At 41.5% G+C, this 15,931-nt stretch overlaps 1 protein-coding gene across 2 annotated transcripts in view; it reads left to right on the forward strand.

The window, feature by feature from the left end:
- The window catches only part of LOC132882086 (F-actin-uncapping protein LRRC16A), a 100,513-nt gene that overhangs the window by 45,294 nt on the left and 39,288 nt on the right, over nt 1-15,931 (forward strand). For both annotated transcript variants that reach the window (XM_060915318.1, XM_060915319.1), the window contains exons 8-19: nt 51-124; nt 251-326; nt 783-871; nt 1,065-1,159; nt 2,611-2,697; nt 2,853-2,956; nt 3,063-3,140; nt 5,569-5,645; nt 5,754-5,858; nt 10,944-11,013; nt 14,392-14,473; nt 14,583-14,682. In XM_060915318.1, coding sequence (XP_060771301.1) covers nt 51-124; nt 251-326; nt 783-871; nt 1,065-1,159; nt 2,611-2,697; nt 2,853-2,956; nt 3,063-3,140; nt 5,569-5,645; nt 5,754-5,858; nt 10,944-11,013; nt 14,392-14,473; nt 14,583-14,682 — 1,037 coding nt within the window. The remainder of the gene's footprint in view (nt 1-50; nt 125-250; nt 327-782; nt 872-1,064; nt 1,160-2,610; nt 2,698-2,852; nt 2,957-3,062; nt 3,141-5,568; nt 5,646-5,753; nt 5,859-10,943; nt 11,014-14,391; nt 14,474-14,582; nt 14,683-15,931) is intronic.

A 15,931-nucleotide genomic window follows, 5' to 3' on the forward strand; every position in this document is an offset into this window, starting at 1 on the left:
TCTCTCTTTCGCCCTTTTTCCACTTTTCATTCCTTTTTCTCCATCTCTAGGATGTGGACACTATCTACCTCACCCAAGACACAAAAGAACTCAACCTACAAGACTTTATCCACCTGGAGACCAGGTACCAGAAGTGTGTGTGTGTGTGTGTGTGTGTGTGTGTGTGTGTGTGTGTGTGTGTGTGTGTGTGTGTAGGAAAGTTGTACGTCGGTATGTTGATATGGTGTGTTTTGTTCTTTGTCATGGCCAGGGACCTGATGGCTATTGTGGCAGTGCTGGAGTACAACCAGTGGTTCACTAAACTCTCGCTCAAGGATTATAAACTGGTGCGTCTCGTCTCACTGTCTTCCCACTGTTTCCTCACTGTCCTCTCAATATCCCCTCACTGTCCCTTCACTATCCCCTCACTGTCCTCTCACTGACCCCTCACTGTCAGCTCACTATCCCCTCACTATTCACTTACTGTGCCCTCACTATCCTCTCACTGGACACTGTCCCCTCACTGTCCTCTCACTGTGCCCGCACTATCCCCTCACTATCTTCTCACTGCCCTCACTGTACCCTCTCTATCCTCTCACTGTCCCCTCATTCTGCCCTCACTGTCTGCTCACTCTCCCCCTATATCCCCTCACTGTCCCTACTCTGTCCTCTGACTGTTCCCTCACTGTCCCCTCACTGGCTGCCTTGTGGAAACTGTTACTTTTTTCTACTAATATGTGCTTTATATATATATAATGTATATGTATGTATGTATGTGTGTATATATGTATGTGTGTGTTTAGTCTACAGATTTATGTGATCAGATCTTGAGAGTTGTGGCTCGTTCTAGCAGATTGGAGGAGTTGGCTCTGGAAAACACAGGACTCAAAGCGTAAGGAAAGACAGAAATCAGAAAAACATTTAACAAGCGTAATGTATATTTATTTTTGATTTATTTTATTGTAATTTCACAATGAAAAATAGCCAATAAGTTTGTTTTATTCAATATATATTTAGCCTGTGCACTCCAGAGATGCAGTATTTATTTATTTGTTTGTTTATTTATTTATTCACTCATTTAATAGTGATTTTGCACAGAAGTTGGCCAACGCTCTGAGCCAGAACCCACACTCAGCTCTACACACAATCAACCTGGCCAACAACTCGGTGGAGGACAAAGGTGTCACACCTGCAGCATATACTTTTAAACATTTAAATATATGTATTTATACATGTGCTGTAAATGCAGAACATTCAAAAAAGTCATCATTAAAATTAGGACTGTAAATATTCAAGCTGAAGTAAATTATCCAGGTTTATTGAAATGGTGCTGTTGCTCATGATGACGATGATGATGACGGCAATGACAGCGATGGTAATGATAATTTCCTTGATGAAAATGGCAAGGATGATGACAATAACTATGATGGTGGCTATGATGATGACTATGATGATGATCATGGTGACTATGAAGATGATGATCATGATGACTATGACGATGATGGTGGTAATGATGACTGTGATGATGATGGTGGTAATGATGGTGATGACAATGACTGTAATGACAGTGACTGGGACAGAAGTATTCAACTGGTGTGAAGAAATTGTAGGGGGATGGGGGTGAGATGAAAAATGTCATTCAAATATTAATTTTTTCAAGAGCATTTCAGATGCCAGCATTTACATGTTTTTGATAAGAGCTTCACTTTTTAACAGTGGGATGCAAAAATATGCCAAAAGTGCAGTCTTGTTTTTATGCCCCAATACAGCGTGCTCACTTTCTCTCACAGGAAATGGAGATTTTTTGGAAAGTTAAAAAAAAATCTGTGTGTCTGATTGAATTATCAATTTAAATAGGTGTTTAATATCAGGTAAGTATATTTGTTAGGGTTTTTTTTTGGGGGGGGGGGGGGTCGTGGGGAAAATGTTTGAATACCTGTAGACTGGGATAATGGCTCTGATGACTGTGATGATGACAATTATGATGATAAGACGATGATGATGATGATGATTATTATTATTATTATTGGTGATGATTACTATTAATGATGATTATGACAATGATGACAGCAATAAAGTTTTTATTATTATTATTATTATTAATGGTAATGATTATGACAATGAGGGCGACACGGTGGTGTAGTGGTTAGCGCTGTCGCCTCACAGCAAGAAGGTCCGGGTTCGAGCCCCGTGGCCGGCGAGGGCCTTTCTGTGCGGAGTTTGCATGTTCTCCCCGTGTCCGCGTGGGTTTCCTCCGGGTGCTCCGGTTTCCCCCACAGTCCAAAGACATGCAGGTTAGGTTAACTGGTGACTCTAAATTGACTGTAGGTGTGAATGTGAGTGTGAATGGTTGTCTGTGTCTATGTGTCAGCCCTGTGATGACCTGGCGACTTGTCCAGGGTGTACCCCGCCTTTCGCCCATAGTCAGCTGGGATAGGCTCCAGCTTGCCTGCGACCCTGTAGAACAGGATAAAGCGGCTAGAGATAATGAGATGAGATGAGATTATAACCATGATGGCAGTGCTAATGATGATGGAGATGAAAATGATAAAGATTATTATTATTATTATTGTCTTCATTATTATTGTTGTTATTGATGAGGATGATGGGTTGTTTTTTTTCCCCCCTCAGGTATTTTGTCTCTGAGTTCTCCACTGGGAAAACTTCCATCTGGACTGAAACATCTGAACCTCTCAAAAAACTCCCTCTCAGCTAAAGGTGCACAACACACACACACACACACACACACACACACACACACTCTCTCTCTCTCTCTCTCTCTCTCTCTCTCTCTCTTTCTCTCTGTTACTTTAACAGTATAACATCATTGGGTTTTGTTAATTGTGTGTGTGTGTGTGTGTGTGTGTGTTTAGGTGTGAATATTCTGGCTCAGTCTCTGTGTTCCAACTCATCCATCTTTAACACACTCACACACCTTGACCTGTCTGGAAACACACTGAGGGGAGACGACGTGCCTGTATGCGCACACACACACACACACACACACACACACACAGAGGTACACACTGACGTTGGCTGTGTTATGAAGCAGCAGGTTTGTGCGTGTGTGTGTGTGTCGGTAGAACCTGTGGAACTTCCTGAGTCAGCCGAACAGCCTGCACACTCTGGACCTGTCCAACTGTGACTGTGCTCTGGACCTGGTCAGTGACCGTCACAGCTCCTTACACACACTCCTGTAACTTATACAGCAACTGCACACTAAATGATCTGAGTAAAGAAATACATTGCTGCTCTGTTTAAACATATTATTTACATCTAGTTTTCTGGGTGAGATTTTTATTATTTCCTTAAACACCAGAACACTTAAGAGTAGCACGAATTACAGATACGGACCTAACAATGTTTACACATTCCACATATTAACATCAGCGTATACTGCTTGAGTTAGCCGCAAAAATACCCAAAAAAGAGCCATCATCCCCCCACCCCCTACAATAAAACAGTAGATGAGCCAATCACTTGATGAATCTGGAAAGATTGATAGCGGCGGACACCCTGGAAGCCCCACCCACTTCCTTCATCTTATGTTGGTAATCTCTCATCTTGATTTTCACGCTTGATAGATGGCGCTCTCTCACTTTGTCCCGTCACAGTTACCATATAACCCCTTATATACGCACACTACAGATTCTATCTTAGACAAGTGATAGTGTCTTGCAAAAGTATTCATCCCCCTTGGTGTTTGTCCTGTTTTGTCGCATTACAAGTTGGAATTCAAATGGATTTTTGGGGGGTTAGCACCATTTGATTTACACAACATGCCTACCACTTTAAAGGTGCAAATTATTGTTTTACTGTGACACAAACAATGATTTAAGATGAAAAAACAGAAATCTGGAGTGTGCATACGTATTCACCTCCCAAAGTCAATGCTTTGTTGAGCCACCTTTTCCTGCAATTACAGCTGCAAGTCTCTTGGGGTATGTCTCTATTAGCTTAGCACATCTAGCCACTGGGATTTTTGCCCATTCCTCAAGGCAAAACTGCTTCAACTCCTTCAAGTTAGATGGATTGTGTTGGTGTACAGCAATCTTCAAGTTATGCCACAGATTCTTAATTGTATTGAGGTCTGGGCTTTGATTAGGCCATTCCAAGACATTTAAAATATTTCCCTTTAAACCATCCCAGTGTAGCTTTAGCAGTATGTTTAGGGTCATTGTCCTGCTGGAACATGAACCTTTGTCCCAGTCTCAAACCTCTGGCTGACTCAAACAGGTTTTCCTCCAGAATTGCCCTGTATTTAGTGCCATCCATCTTTCCTTCAGTCCTGACCAGCTTTCCTGTCCCTGCAGATGAAAAATATCCCCACAGCATGATGCTGCCACCACCATGCTTCACTGTAGGAATGGTGTTCTCAGGGTGTTGGGTTTGCACCACACGTGAAGTTTCCCGTGATGGCCAAAAAAATTCAATTTTATTCTCATCTGACCAGAGAGTCTTCTTCCATGTGTTTGGGGAGTCTGCCACAGGCTGTTGGGCAAACTCCAAACGTGTTTTCTGATTTTTTTTCTTTAAGCAATGACTTTATTTCTGGCCCTCTTCCATAAAACCCCACTCTGTGAAGTGTATGACTTAAAGTGGTCCTATGGATAGATACTCCCATTTCTGCTGTGGATCTTTGCAGCTCCTTCAGTGTTATCCCTTGCTGGCCAAAAGGCCCGAAGGGGGATTATGTCGTGGCAATGTCTGTCCGTCCGTCCTGGGAAGTTTCTGAAATCAACTCCTCTCACAATTTTTGGAGGAATTTCATGAAACTTGGCAGGATTCTTTGTTATATGTCGGTAATATGCATATTGCAATTTTGTTCAATTCAGTCGCATTTTACCAGAGTTATGGCACAGTTGCCAGCAGGGGATATTGTGCTCTCAGAGCACTCTTGTCTTTGGTGTCTTTATTGCATCTCTGATTAATGCCCTCCTTGCCCGGTCTGTGAGTTTTGGTGGGTGGCCTTTTCTTGTCAGGTTTGTAGTAGTGCCATATTCTTTCCATTTTGCTACTGGATAATGGATGTAATGGTGCTCCGTGGGATATTCAAAATTTGGGATATTTTTTATAACCCAACCCTGATCTATACTTCTCCACGACTTTGCCTCTGACCTGTTTGAAGGCTCCTTGGTTTTCATGTTGTGTGCTTAGTCGTGTTGCAGATTCAGGGTCCTTCCAGAACAGGTTGATTTATACAGACATTATGTGGCAAATCATGTGACACTCTGATTGGACACAGGTGGATCTTAATCAACTAATTATGTGAGTTATGAAGTGACTTGGTTGGACCAGCTCTTATTTAGGGGTTTTACACGAAAGGGGGTGAATACCTATGCATACTCCAGATTTCTGTTTTTTCATCTTAATCATTGTGTCACAATAAAACAATAATTTGCACCTTTAAAGTGGTAGGTATGTTGTGTAAATCAAATGGTGATAACCCTCAAAAAATCCATTTTAATTCCAGTTTGTAATATGACAAAATAGGATAAACACCAAGGGGGATGAATACTTTTGCAAGACAATGTATGTGATTGTGTTGAAAATGCTGAAAATACTCTTTCTCCTGTCTATACCATTCAGGTCTGCTCTTCTTTACTCCGAGGCTCTCTGAAGCATCTTTCTGTCCTCAACATGTCCAAGAGTGTCTTGAATACTAAGTAAGAAATATACACATAAACACACACAAGGTTTTCTGCAGGACAGTGTCAACAGTATCAACATAACAGTTAATTATTTCTTTATTATGTCTTGTGTGCCCCCTGCAGGAAGGGAAAGGAGTTGCCCTCCTCCTTTAAGCAGTTCTTCAGCACCGCCCTGGCCCTCAACACCATCATCCTGTCTGGCACCAAACTGCCTCCAGAGGCCCTCAAGTGAGTCGCACAAAGCTGTCTTTTTTTTTATTATCCTCCTGTTGAGATAAAAGCGGAGCAGGATGAAACATGGAGACGTTTATCGGCAGTCATACTGGAACAAACAGGACAATATACTCTTTACATCCAACTCTAGAGTACAGTATAGTTTAAATACCACAAAACAGGAGCAACTTAATAGAGTTTATGGTGAAGTGTACAGTGTGAGAATAATTACCTGAAATCTCGAGCAGTTTACGCTGTGATCACACAACACACATCTCATTACCATAACAACTTAACCACCAGCACTGGATCTGATTAGAGAGATAATTAATTATTAACAGTGTGGAGTAGTTAAAGACCTTTAACACTTCGCCTTAACACTTCATCTACTGTGGCCTCAAACTGGAAGGAGGGAGAGAGGGAATTAATGAATGAGGGAAAGAAGGAAAGGCAGGAAGGAAAGAAAGAAAGATGGAATGAAGGAGAGTGCAGGAGGGAAGAAATAATCCAAGGTATAAAGGAACAAATGAAAGAGCAAGCAAATTAATGAAGACAGGCAGAAAAGGGAGAGGAAATGAACGTAGGAAGGAAAGAACAAAAGTAGGAATGAAGGAAAAATAGGGAATGCTGGAAGGAACAAATAAAAGATTGAATGAAGGAAGTAAGGGGTGAAGGAAGGAGTAAAAAATGAAGGAAGGATGGGTAGGAGGGAATGAAAAAGGAGGGAAAGAAGGAAAGACAGGAAGGACCAAAAAAGGAAGGAAGGAAGGAAGAATCCAAAGAAGGAAGCAGCGCTCGAAACTAACGGTGTCCCGATGTCCCGGGGACCATAAAAAATGTCATCGGGACACAAAATTATCATATCTGGGACAATCCCGGGACAATGGAAAAAAATAGATCTAGAAAAAAAGTTCTACATTAATATTATTTACAAAGCCGTAACACATACGTAGACATTCACCTAATTTGTCAATTTTAATTTTAAAACGTTAACAGCGAAAAATACATAGTAGCTACACTTTCGATGCACCTGCATCCGTAGGCTACAGAGCAGCGCATTCTGTTCTAGAATCTTCGGCCGGAGTCCGCATTATATGGACTTGGAATGGAATTGCTACCGCACACGCTGCGCCGACTCTTGCCAGAACAAAAATGCTGAAGTGGTTGAAGCGGACCGACGGCGGGGAAGAAACTGAAAGCCCAGACATAACGTCTCCGGGACCTTCAGGATCCAAAGTGTCATCGCCTGGTCTGCAGGCAACGCTAGCAACTGAATGAACTGAATGAACACTGTTAGACACGTTATAAAATACAACAGGAATGATGTGGATGATATTGACGGAAGATACCGTTCAACAGAATAAGTGAGTTTTCTTGGTGTCTTTCTAGTTCAGAAAGTTTAGTCAGTCAGCAGCACAACTAGGCTCGGACCTGGCAGGTCCGTGTATCATCGTTTTCCAGATTGAATGGAATATTTGAATGATCGGATGATACACGGACCCTGGCACTATGCTGATGTTGCTAACGTTTGCACCCGGCAGCGAAAGTTCATAAAATGGATAACGGAAAGTTCATAAAAATGGATAACGGAAAGTTCATAAAAATGGATAACGGAAAGTTCATAAAAATGGATAACGGAAAGTTCATAAAAATGGATAACGGTAATGGTAAAAATGATAAGTTGGCCTTATAAGTGCCAACAGATATTCAAGGTATAAGTAGATGAAATGAACATAAAAGGGGTCTTATTTTCAACTAAAGTGTACTGCAGATGTAGGGAGTTGAAACATTTTCTGAATGAGCTAGTTGGCCCCTTTAAATAAACGGGTATCTATTCATACAGTGAGATCGGCAAAGTTTAATAAACTGAAAATGCAATAACTGTAATTTTGAAGTAGATGATGTATAGGACATGTGTCGCTTGTGTCTTGTGACTTATTGTAAAAATGATATAAAGGGTTCAAAATCACATAGTTACAAATATAATAGTAACTTCATATGATAATATTAACCACTGGTTATTTCAGAGAGGGAAAAAATGGGGACACTATTGCTTCCATTCGGGACAATACAACACAGAATTCGGGACCACTGGGGGACACAAAGAAAAAAAGTTAATTTCGAGCCCTGGAAGGAAGGAACAAAGGTAGGAACAACAGAAATACCTGGGAAGGATGGAAAGAAGAAAGAAAAGATTGAATGAAGGAAGTAAAGAAGTAAGGGGTGAAGGAAGGAGCAAAGAATGAAGGAAGGATGGGTAGGAGGGAATGAAAGAAGGCCGGAGGGTGGGAAATAAAGGAACAAAAAAAGAGATGGAACAAAGGGAGGTGTAGGAGGGAAGAATCCAAGGCATGAAAGAGCAAACAAAGGAATGAAGACAGGCAAAAGAGGGGGAAGGAAGGAGGTATGGAATGAAAGAAGGAAGAAAGATGGGAATAAAGGAAAAAACAGGGAAGGAACAAAGGAAAGATCGAATGAAGAAAGTAAAGAAGTAAGGGGTGAAGGAAGTAATGAAATTATGAAAGGCAGGAAGGAACAAAGAACAGATATAATGAAGGAAGGAACGAAAGAGAGATGGAATGATGGCAGGAGGCAAGAAAGAATCCAAGGAATGAATGAAGGAATGAAAAAAAGCAGAAGGGAAGGAAGGAATGAAGGAAAAATCCTAGAAAGGATGGAAAGAGCAAAGAAAAGATGTAATGAAGGAAGTGAAGAAGTAAGGGGCATTGGGAGGGGCAAAGGAATGGATGAAGAAATAAAGGAAACAATAAGGAAGGATTTGAGGAGAAACGAATGAATGAACTAACTGATCGACTAAAGGCAGTATTTCAGAGATGTCCACAAGCGCCGGCGACCGGTGGGCTTCTCCGCATACACAGACGGTCTGCTCCGGCTACTCGATCCCAGAAAAAAAGCCTTGCCTTTCAACGTTCAAGCAATTTATGTAGTCTCCGCTGCAAATCCAATTATTTCACCACGAAATTGTCTTCAATTCAGGTCTGGCATGACCGGAAGTAATGGCATATTTGTTGATCAATTCTCGCAGTACAGTATCATCAGTATATTTTTTTTAATATAAATTCAGTTTTCACTAGTCAAAGTTGATTTATTGTGTACTCAGATCCAAAGATTATAAAGTATTATCAGTATATTTTATTTGGGATACAACAAGCAAAATTTAAAATGTAAATAAAGTTGTGTGAATTCAGTTTTGTTTTCCTCAGTTTATTAAATTAGAAGGTATGAATAATAAGTAAATGTAAAGAAACTAATGAGAAAATTCATCATTCTCTATCTAAGAATTGTTATTTTCATATCCGGAAGCTATCCTGGGTGCATCAGTTCCCATAGAGATGTCTGGTCCCTTAGCTAAGCCTTCATATTTAGAAAGTACAAGTGCAAATAACTAATTGTGTGCAAATATTTATGCTGAAATTAAAATGATACAATACCACACCAGAAGCACATCAAGTACATTACACAGGCACCAGATAAGCTCACCATGTAGTTATGTTACAGAGCCAGGCAGCGTACTACAGAAGGGAACTGAGAAAGCCAAGCACACAAACATCTGAAGGGAAATTTCATACATATTTTGCAAATATTTTACAGGGAAATGGTTCGTAATTTATTAGCTGAGAATGCACCAGAAGGCAGGTAAATTTCAAAAGTTTCTGGAAGGGCATGCCCCCACACCTCCCTAGCATTAGTGCGTCTTTGAATTCCAGAGCTGCCTACTACATATTTTAGTCTGCTCCTTCAGATTTTCTGGAGAACCCTGTATTTTAAGATGATGAACTACAACCATTCAAGGTTGTTTGTTTGTTTGTTTGTTGCCATTTTGATTTTTAGTGTGAAAAGAATTGACACAATACCTATATAAAGTAGAATTTATCTTTATCTGTGTACCTCCTGTCAAAAAAGCCGGACTAGTCGCATGTCTTTACTCCGCTCTCCTCAGAATGACTTTTATTTTCTAACTCGCATGCAGTCAGCAGTTGAAGATGTGGATATGGTTGGATGTGAAAGAGCTCAGTTCCTGAAAATCGTATCTGTAACCTGCTGCAGTATTGAGCATATTTCTTATGTGTCTAATGTTTTGCACATTTTCCCATCCAGTCTCTATAATCTACCGTACATGCCAAAGAGTTATAGAGTTTGCACAGAATTCAGTGTTTTATTATCCCAACAAAGTTTGGCGGGGGATATAGAAACAGGGTCCGTCTGGTCACGTTTTCGTTTCCGGGCCATATCTTTACAACTACTGAAGATATCTTCATGAACATTTGTGTACATATCAAGCAACATGTGAACTGGTGCCTTTTGCTATTTTGGACTTTTGAAAAGAAAAAAGAAAGGATTTTTCAAATTTTTACATAAAATATAGATTTTGACTGCGTTTCTAAGAGCAATGTTCGTTTCCGGAGCATATATCCAAAACTATTAATGATAGGGATTTGAAACTTGGTATCCATGTTAACAAGGTGATGTAGATGTGCCTTTTCATACTAAGAAATTTGAGAACTTAAAATTTTTCATGTTTCCATGGAAACAATTTCAGACTTAGTCTCTCGGGTTAGTCTTAGGGGTCGGTTTTATTTCCGGAGCAGAACTTGAAATCTATGAGTGGTATGGTCTTGAAAGTTGGTATATGTGTTAATTAAGTAATGCATATGTGCCTTTTGATATTAAGAAATATGAAAAATGTATTTTTGGCTCACCTGGACCAAAGGTCCGGTGGTCTTATGCCATGGGCTGCTGAGGTCAGTGTAAAGAGATGTAGGGTTGGTTTCCTGCAGCAGAACTTGAAAAATGTGACCCATAATATCTTGAAACTTGGTATATAGGGTGGGGTGATTACTCTGTCTTCTTGTTTGTATAGCACTTTGAATAATGGACATTGTCACAAAGCAGCTTTATAGAAATCCGGATGTAAAAACTTATTATTGAAATTTAACCCTTTTAATTGAATAATAACACAAATCTAATGTAAATATATATGGTAATAATTAATAAATGAGTGTATGCCTGATCATTTTTACTCTGTGTGTGTGTGTGTGTGTGTGTGTGTGTGTGTGTGTGTGTGTGTGTGTGTGTCAGAGCCCTGTTGCTGGGTCTGGCCAGTAATCCCAACCTAAAAGATGTCTCTTTGGATCTGAGCAGTTGTGAGGTACACACACACACACACACACACAGTCAGGAGTGGTGAACTGAGATGTAGTGAGGACCCAAGAGCAGACTCAGAAAACGGGCAGTGTAAAGAGAAAACTTCTATAATGAAGTACTTGGCAGAAAGGCAAAGGTACAACCCCGATTCCAAAAAAGTTGGGACAAAGTACAAATTGTAAATAAAAACGGAATGCAATGATGTGGAAGTTTCAAAATTCCATATTTTATTCAGAATAGAACATAGATGACATATCAAATGTTTAAACTGAGAAAATGTATCATTTAAAGAGAAAAATTAGGTGATTTTAAATTTCATGACAACAACACATCTCAAAAAAGTTGGGACAAGGCCATGTTTACCACTGTGAGACATCCCCTTTTCTCTTTACAACAGTCTGTAAACATCTGGGGACTGAGGAGACAAGTTGCTCAAGTTTAGGGATAGGAATGTTAACCCATTCTTGTCTAATGTAGGGTTCTAGTTGCTCAACTGTCTTAGGTCTTTTTTGTCGTATCTTCCATTTTATGATGCGCCAAATGTTTTCTATGGGTGAAAGATCTGGACTGCAGGCTGGCCAGTTCAGTACCCGGACCCTTCTTCTACGCAGCCATGATGCTGTAATTGATGCAGTATGTGGTTTGGCATTGTCATGTTGGAAAATGCAAGGTCTTCCCTGAAAGAGACGTCGTCTGGATGGGAGCATATGTTGCTCTAGAACCTGGATATGCCTTTCAGCATTGATGATGTCTTTCCAGATGTGTAAGCTGCCCATGCCACACGCACTAATGCAACCCCATACCATCAGAGATGCAGGCTTCTGAACTGAGCGCTGATAACTTGGGTCGTCCTTCTCCTCTTTAGTCCGAATGACACGGCGTCCCTGATTTCCATAAAGAACTTCAAATTTTGATTCGTCTGACCACAGAACAGTTTTCCACTTTGCCACAGTCCATTTTAAATGAGCCTTGGCCCAGAGAAGATGTCTGCGCTTCTGGATCATGTTTAGATACGGCTTCTTCTTTGAACTATAGAGTTTTAGCTGGCAACGGCAGATGGCACGGTGAATTGTGTTCACAGTTAATGTTCTCTGGAAATATTCCTGAGCCCATTTCGTGATTTCCAATACAGAAGCATGCCTGTATGTGATGCACTGCTGTCTAAGGGCCCGAAGATCACGGGCACCCAGTATGGTTTTCCAGCCTTGACCCTTATGCACAGAGATTCTTCCAGATTCTCTGAATCTTTTGATGATATTATGCACTGTAGATGATGATATGTTCAAACTCTTTGCAATTTTACACTGTCGAACTCCTTTCTGATATTGCTCCACTATTTGTCGGTGCAGAATTAGGGGGATTGGTGATCCTCTTCCCATCTTTACTTCTGGGAGCCGCTGCCACTCCAAGATGCTCTTTTTATACCCAGTCATGTTAATGACCTATTGCCAATTGACCTAATGAGTTGCAATTTGGTCCTCCAGCTGTTCCTTTTTTGTACCTTTAACTTTTCCAGCCTCTTATTGCCCCTGTCCCAACTTTTTTGAGATGTGTTGCTGTCATGAAATTTCAAATGAGCCAATATTTGGCATGAAATTTCAAAATGTCTCACTTTCTACATTTGATATGTTGTCTATGTTCTATTGTGAATACAATATCAGTTTTTGAGATTTGTAAATTATTGCATTCCGTTTTTATTTACAATTTGTACTTTGTCCCAACTTTTTTGGAATCGGGGTTATACAATAGGGCTCAGGCAAAAATCGGTAGTCAAAAAACAGGCCAGGAGGTCAAAAACACAGAGGAGCAGGTAGACACAATCAGGGACAAAAAACAGGATAGAAAAATCTTCACAAAAAAACAAGGAGAAATTCAGCCAGGGGGAATCAAGAAGACACAATACCAATGAGCTGTAGCGAGGCGAGGAAAGTCTACAAGAGACGGTCTGGCAAATGGAGTAGCTCCAAACAGTTCTTAAAAAGCCCTGGCTGATGGGAGAGGAGTGGTAGCAGGTGTGGGAGTGCCACTTCAGGAAATGGCCTTTACCAAGGCAGGGCTGAATTCCTGTCCTGGAGCCGGCATGGAAGTCCCACAATCTAAGGCATGGATGGACTGGACTGGACTGTGACACACACACACACACTAACCTGGACCATCATTCTCCAGACACACTTCTTATTTATTTATTTTTCTTGAATCTGTATTCAGGAAGTTATTTCAGCCTCAAATTTCCCGATGTGACTGCCGAGGAAATTATTGAGGCAAGCTGGAACGTCTTAGACTTGCCAGATATGCCTGATTGTGCACACACTTGCACTATCTTCATTTCATAATTCTGTGCTCCTGTGTGCTTCTCGAAAGTGTTTTCGCAACATTTTAATCCCATAGCGAAGCCAAAGCACAAGAGCAGAGAGCTGTGATGTTACATTATGTGATACTGAGATCAGTTAGAGCTATACGTTGTGAGGTCTTTTTAAAAATAATGAATGAGTTTATTCAAGGTTATTAAAATAAGTATGTAGGTACACATGTACATTGTTATAGAAGTGTGTATGTACATAAGTAGATAGGATATAATTACATGTGTATGTGTGTAATTATGCAATACATAAGTAAAAATATATATAAGGAAGTAAGTAAGTACATAAGTGAATAAGTACGTAAGCACAGTACGGACATAGGTATGTAAGTAGGTTAGTACACGAGTATATAAGTATTTTTAGTACATAAGTAAGCAGATACTGTACATAGGTATGTATGGAAGTAAGTTAGTATGAAAGTAAATGAGCATGTAGGTAGGGAAGTACATAATAAGTAGTTAAGGGTGTATATAAGTATGTACATAAGTACACAAATTAGTAAGTATGAAAGGAAGTAAGAAAGAAAGAGTGTGATTATAGTGGGTATGTATTAGGATTAGTGTGACTATAATGGGTTTGTATTAGGATTAGTGTGATTATAACAAGTGTGTATTAGGATTAGTGTGTGATTTTAACGAGTGTGTATTAGGATTGGTGTGTGATTATAACGAACATGTATTAGGATTAGTGTGTGATTTTTAACAAGTGTGTATTAGATTGGTGTGAGATTATCATGAGTGAGTATTAGGATTAGTATGTGATTTATGAAATTACATTACATGGCATTTAGCAGATGTACAACGACAAGTACGTATTAGGATTACTGTGTGATTATAGCAAGTGTGTGTTAGGATGAGTGTATGATTATAACGAGTGTGTATGAGGATCGGTGTGTGATTATAATGAGTGCTTATTAGGATTGTAATACATGTGCAGTTCAGTATACAGAAGTATTATAAAAAGTAAAAACCTGACTAAAAATAATTCTGACTGTGTATCTGTGTGTCCATGTGTCTGTTTAGCTGCGTTCAGCTGGATCTCAAATTCTGGAGGGCTGTATAGCTGAGATCCCCAATGTCTCTAGCCTGGATATTGCAGACAACGGTCAGAGAACACACACAATTTCAGCTGTGTTTTATGGTCTTGTTTTCTCAGATGTGATTAGAATAAGGAGTGTCTTGAATAAGGTTAAATGCTGATCCTCTGTGTGCAGGTTTGGACTCTGACCTGACAACTATGCTGGTGTGGCTGGCTAAGAATCGTTGTATCAGACACCTGTCTCTGGGCAAGAACTTCAACAACATCAAATCCAAGTGAGTGGCATTAGCAGTGTATGAGCCACGGGGTTTCGCACAGATCCCCACAGACCCACCACTTTCTCACACAGATCCCCCACTCTCTCTCACAGATCCCCACAAGTCCACCACTCTCTCACAGATCTCCACAGATCTCCCACTCTCACACAGATCCCCCACTCTCTCTCAGAGATCCCCACAAGTCCACCACTCTCTCACAGATCTCCACAGATCTCCCACTCTCACACAGATCCCCCACTCTCTCTCACAGATCCCTGCAGGTCAACCACTCTCTCACACAGATCCCCCACTCTCTCTCACAGATCCCCCACTCTCTCTCACAGATCCCCCACTCTCTCTCACAGATCCCCCACTCTCTCACACAGATCCCCCACTCTCTCACACAGATCCCCCACTCTCTCACACAGATCCCCCACTCTCTCACACAGATCCCCACAAGTCCACCACTCTCTCACAGATCTCCACAGATCTCCCACTCTCACACAGATCCCCCACTCTCTCTCACAGATCCCTGCAGGTCAACCACTCTCTCACACAGATCCCCCACTCCCTCACACAGATCCCCCACTCCCTCACATGGCTCCCCGAGGACCCACGACTCTCTCGCACGGATCCCCACTCTCTCACACGGATCCCCACAAGTCCACCACTCTCTCACAGATCTCCACAGATCTCCCACTCTCACACAGATCCCCCACTCTCTCTCACAGATCCCTGCAGGTCAACCACTCCCTCACACCGATCCCCCACTCCCTCACACAGATCCCGCACTCCCTCACATGGCTCCCCGCAGACCCACGACTCTCTCGCACGGATCCCCCACTCTCTCACACGGATCCCCACAAGTCCACCACTCTCTCACAGATCTCCACAGATCTCCCACTCTCACACAGATCCCCCACTCTCTCTCACAGATCCCTGCAGGTCAACCACTCTCTCACACAGATCCCCCACTCCCTCACACAGATCCCCCACTCCCTCACATGGCTCCCCGAGGACCCACGACTCTCTCGCACGGATCCCCACTCTCTCACACGGATCCCCACAAGTCCACCACTCTCTCACAGATCTCCACAGATCTCCCACTCTCACACAGATCCCCCACTCTCTCTCACAGATCCCTGCGGGTCAACCACTCCCTCACACAGATCCCCCACTCCCTCACACAGATCCCCCACTCCCTCACACAGATCCCCCACTCCCTCACATGGCTCCCCGCAGACCCATGACTCTCTCGCACGGATCC

Source organism: Neoarius graeffei, chromosome 2 (genome assembly GCF_027579695.1).
Source record: "Neoarius graeffei isolate fNeoGra1 chromosome 2, fNeoGra1.pri, whole genome shotgun sequence".
NCBI classification, from domain to species: domain Eukaryota; kingdom Metazoa; phylum Chordata; class Actinopteri; order Siluriformes; family Ariidae; genus Neoarius; species Neoarius graeffei.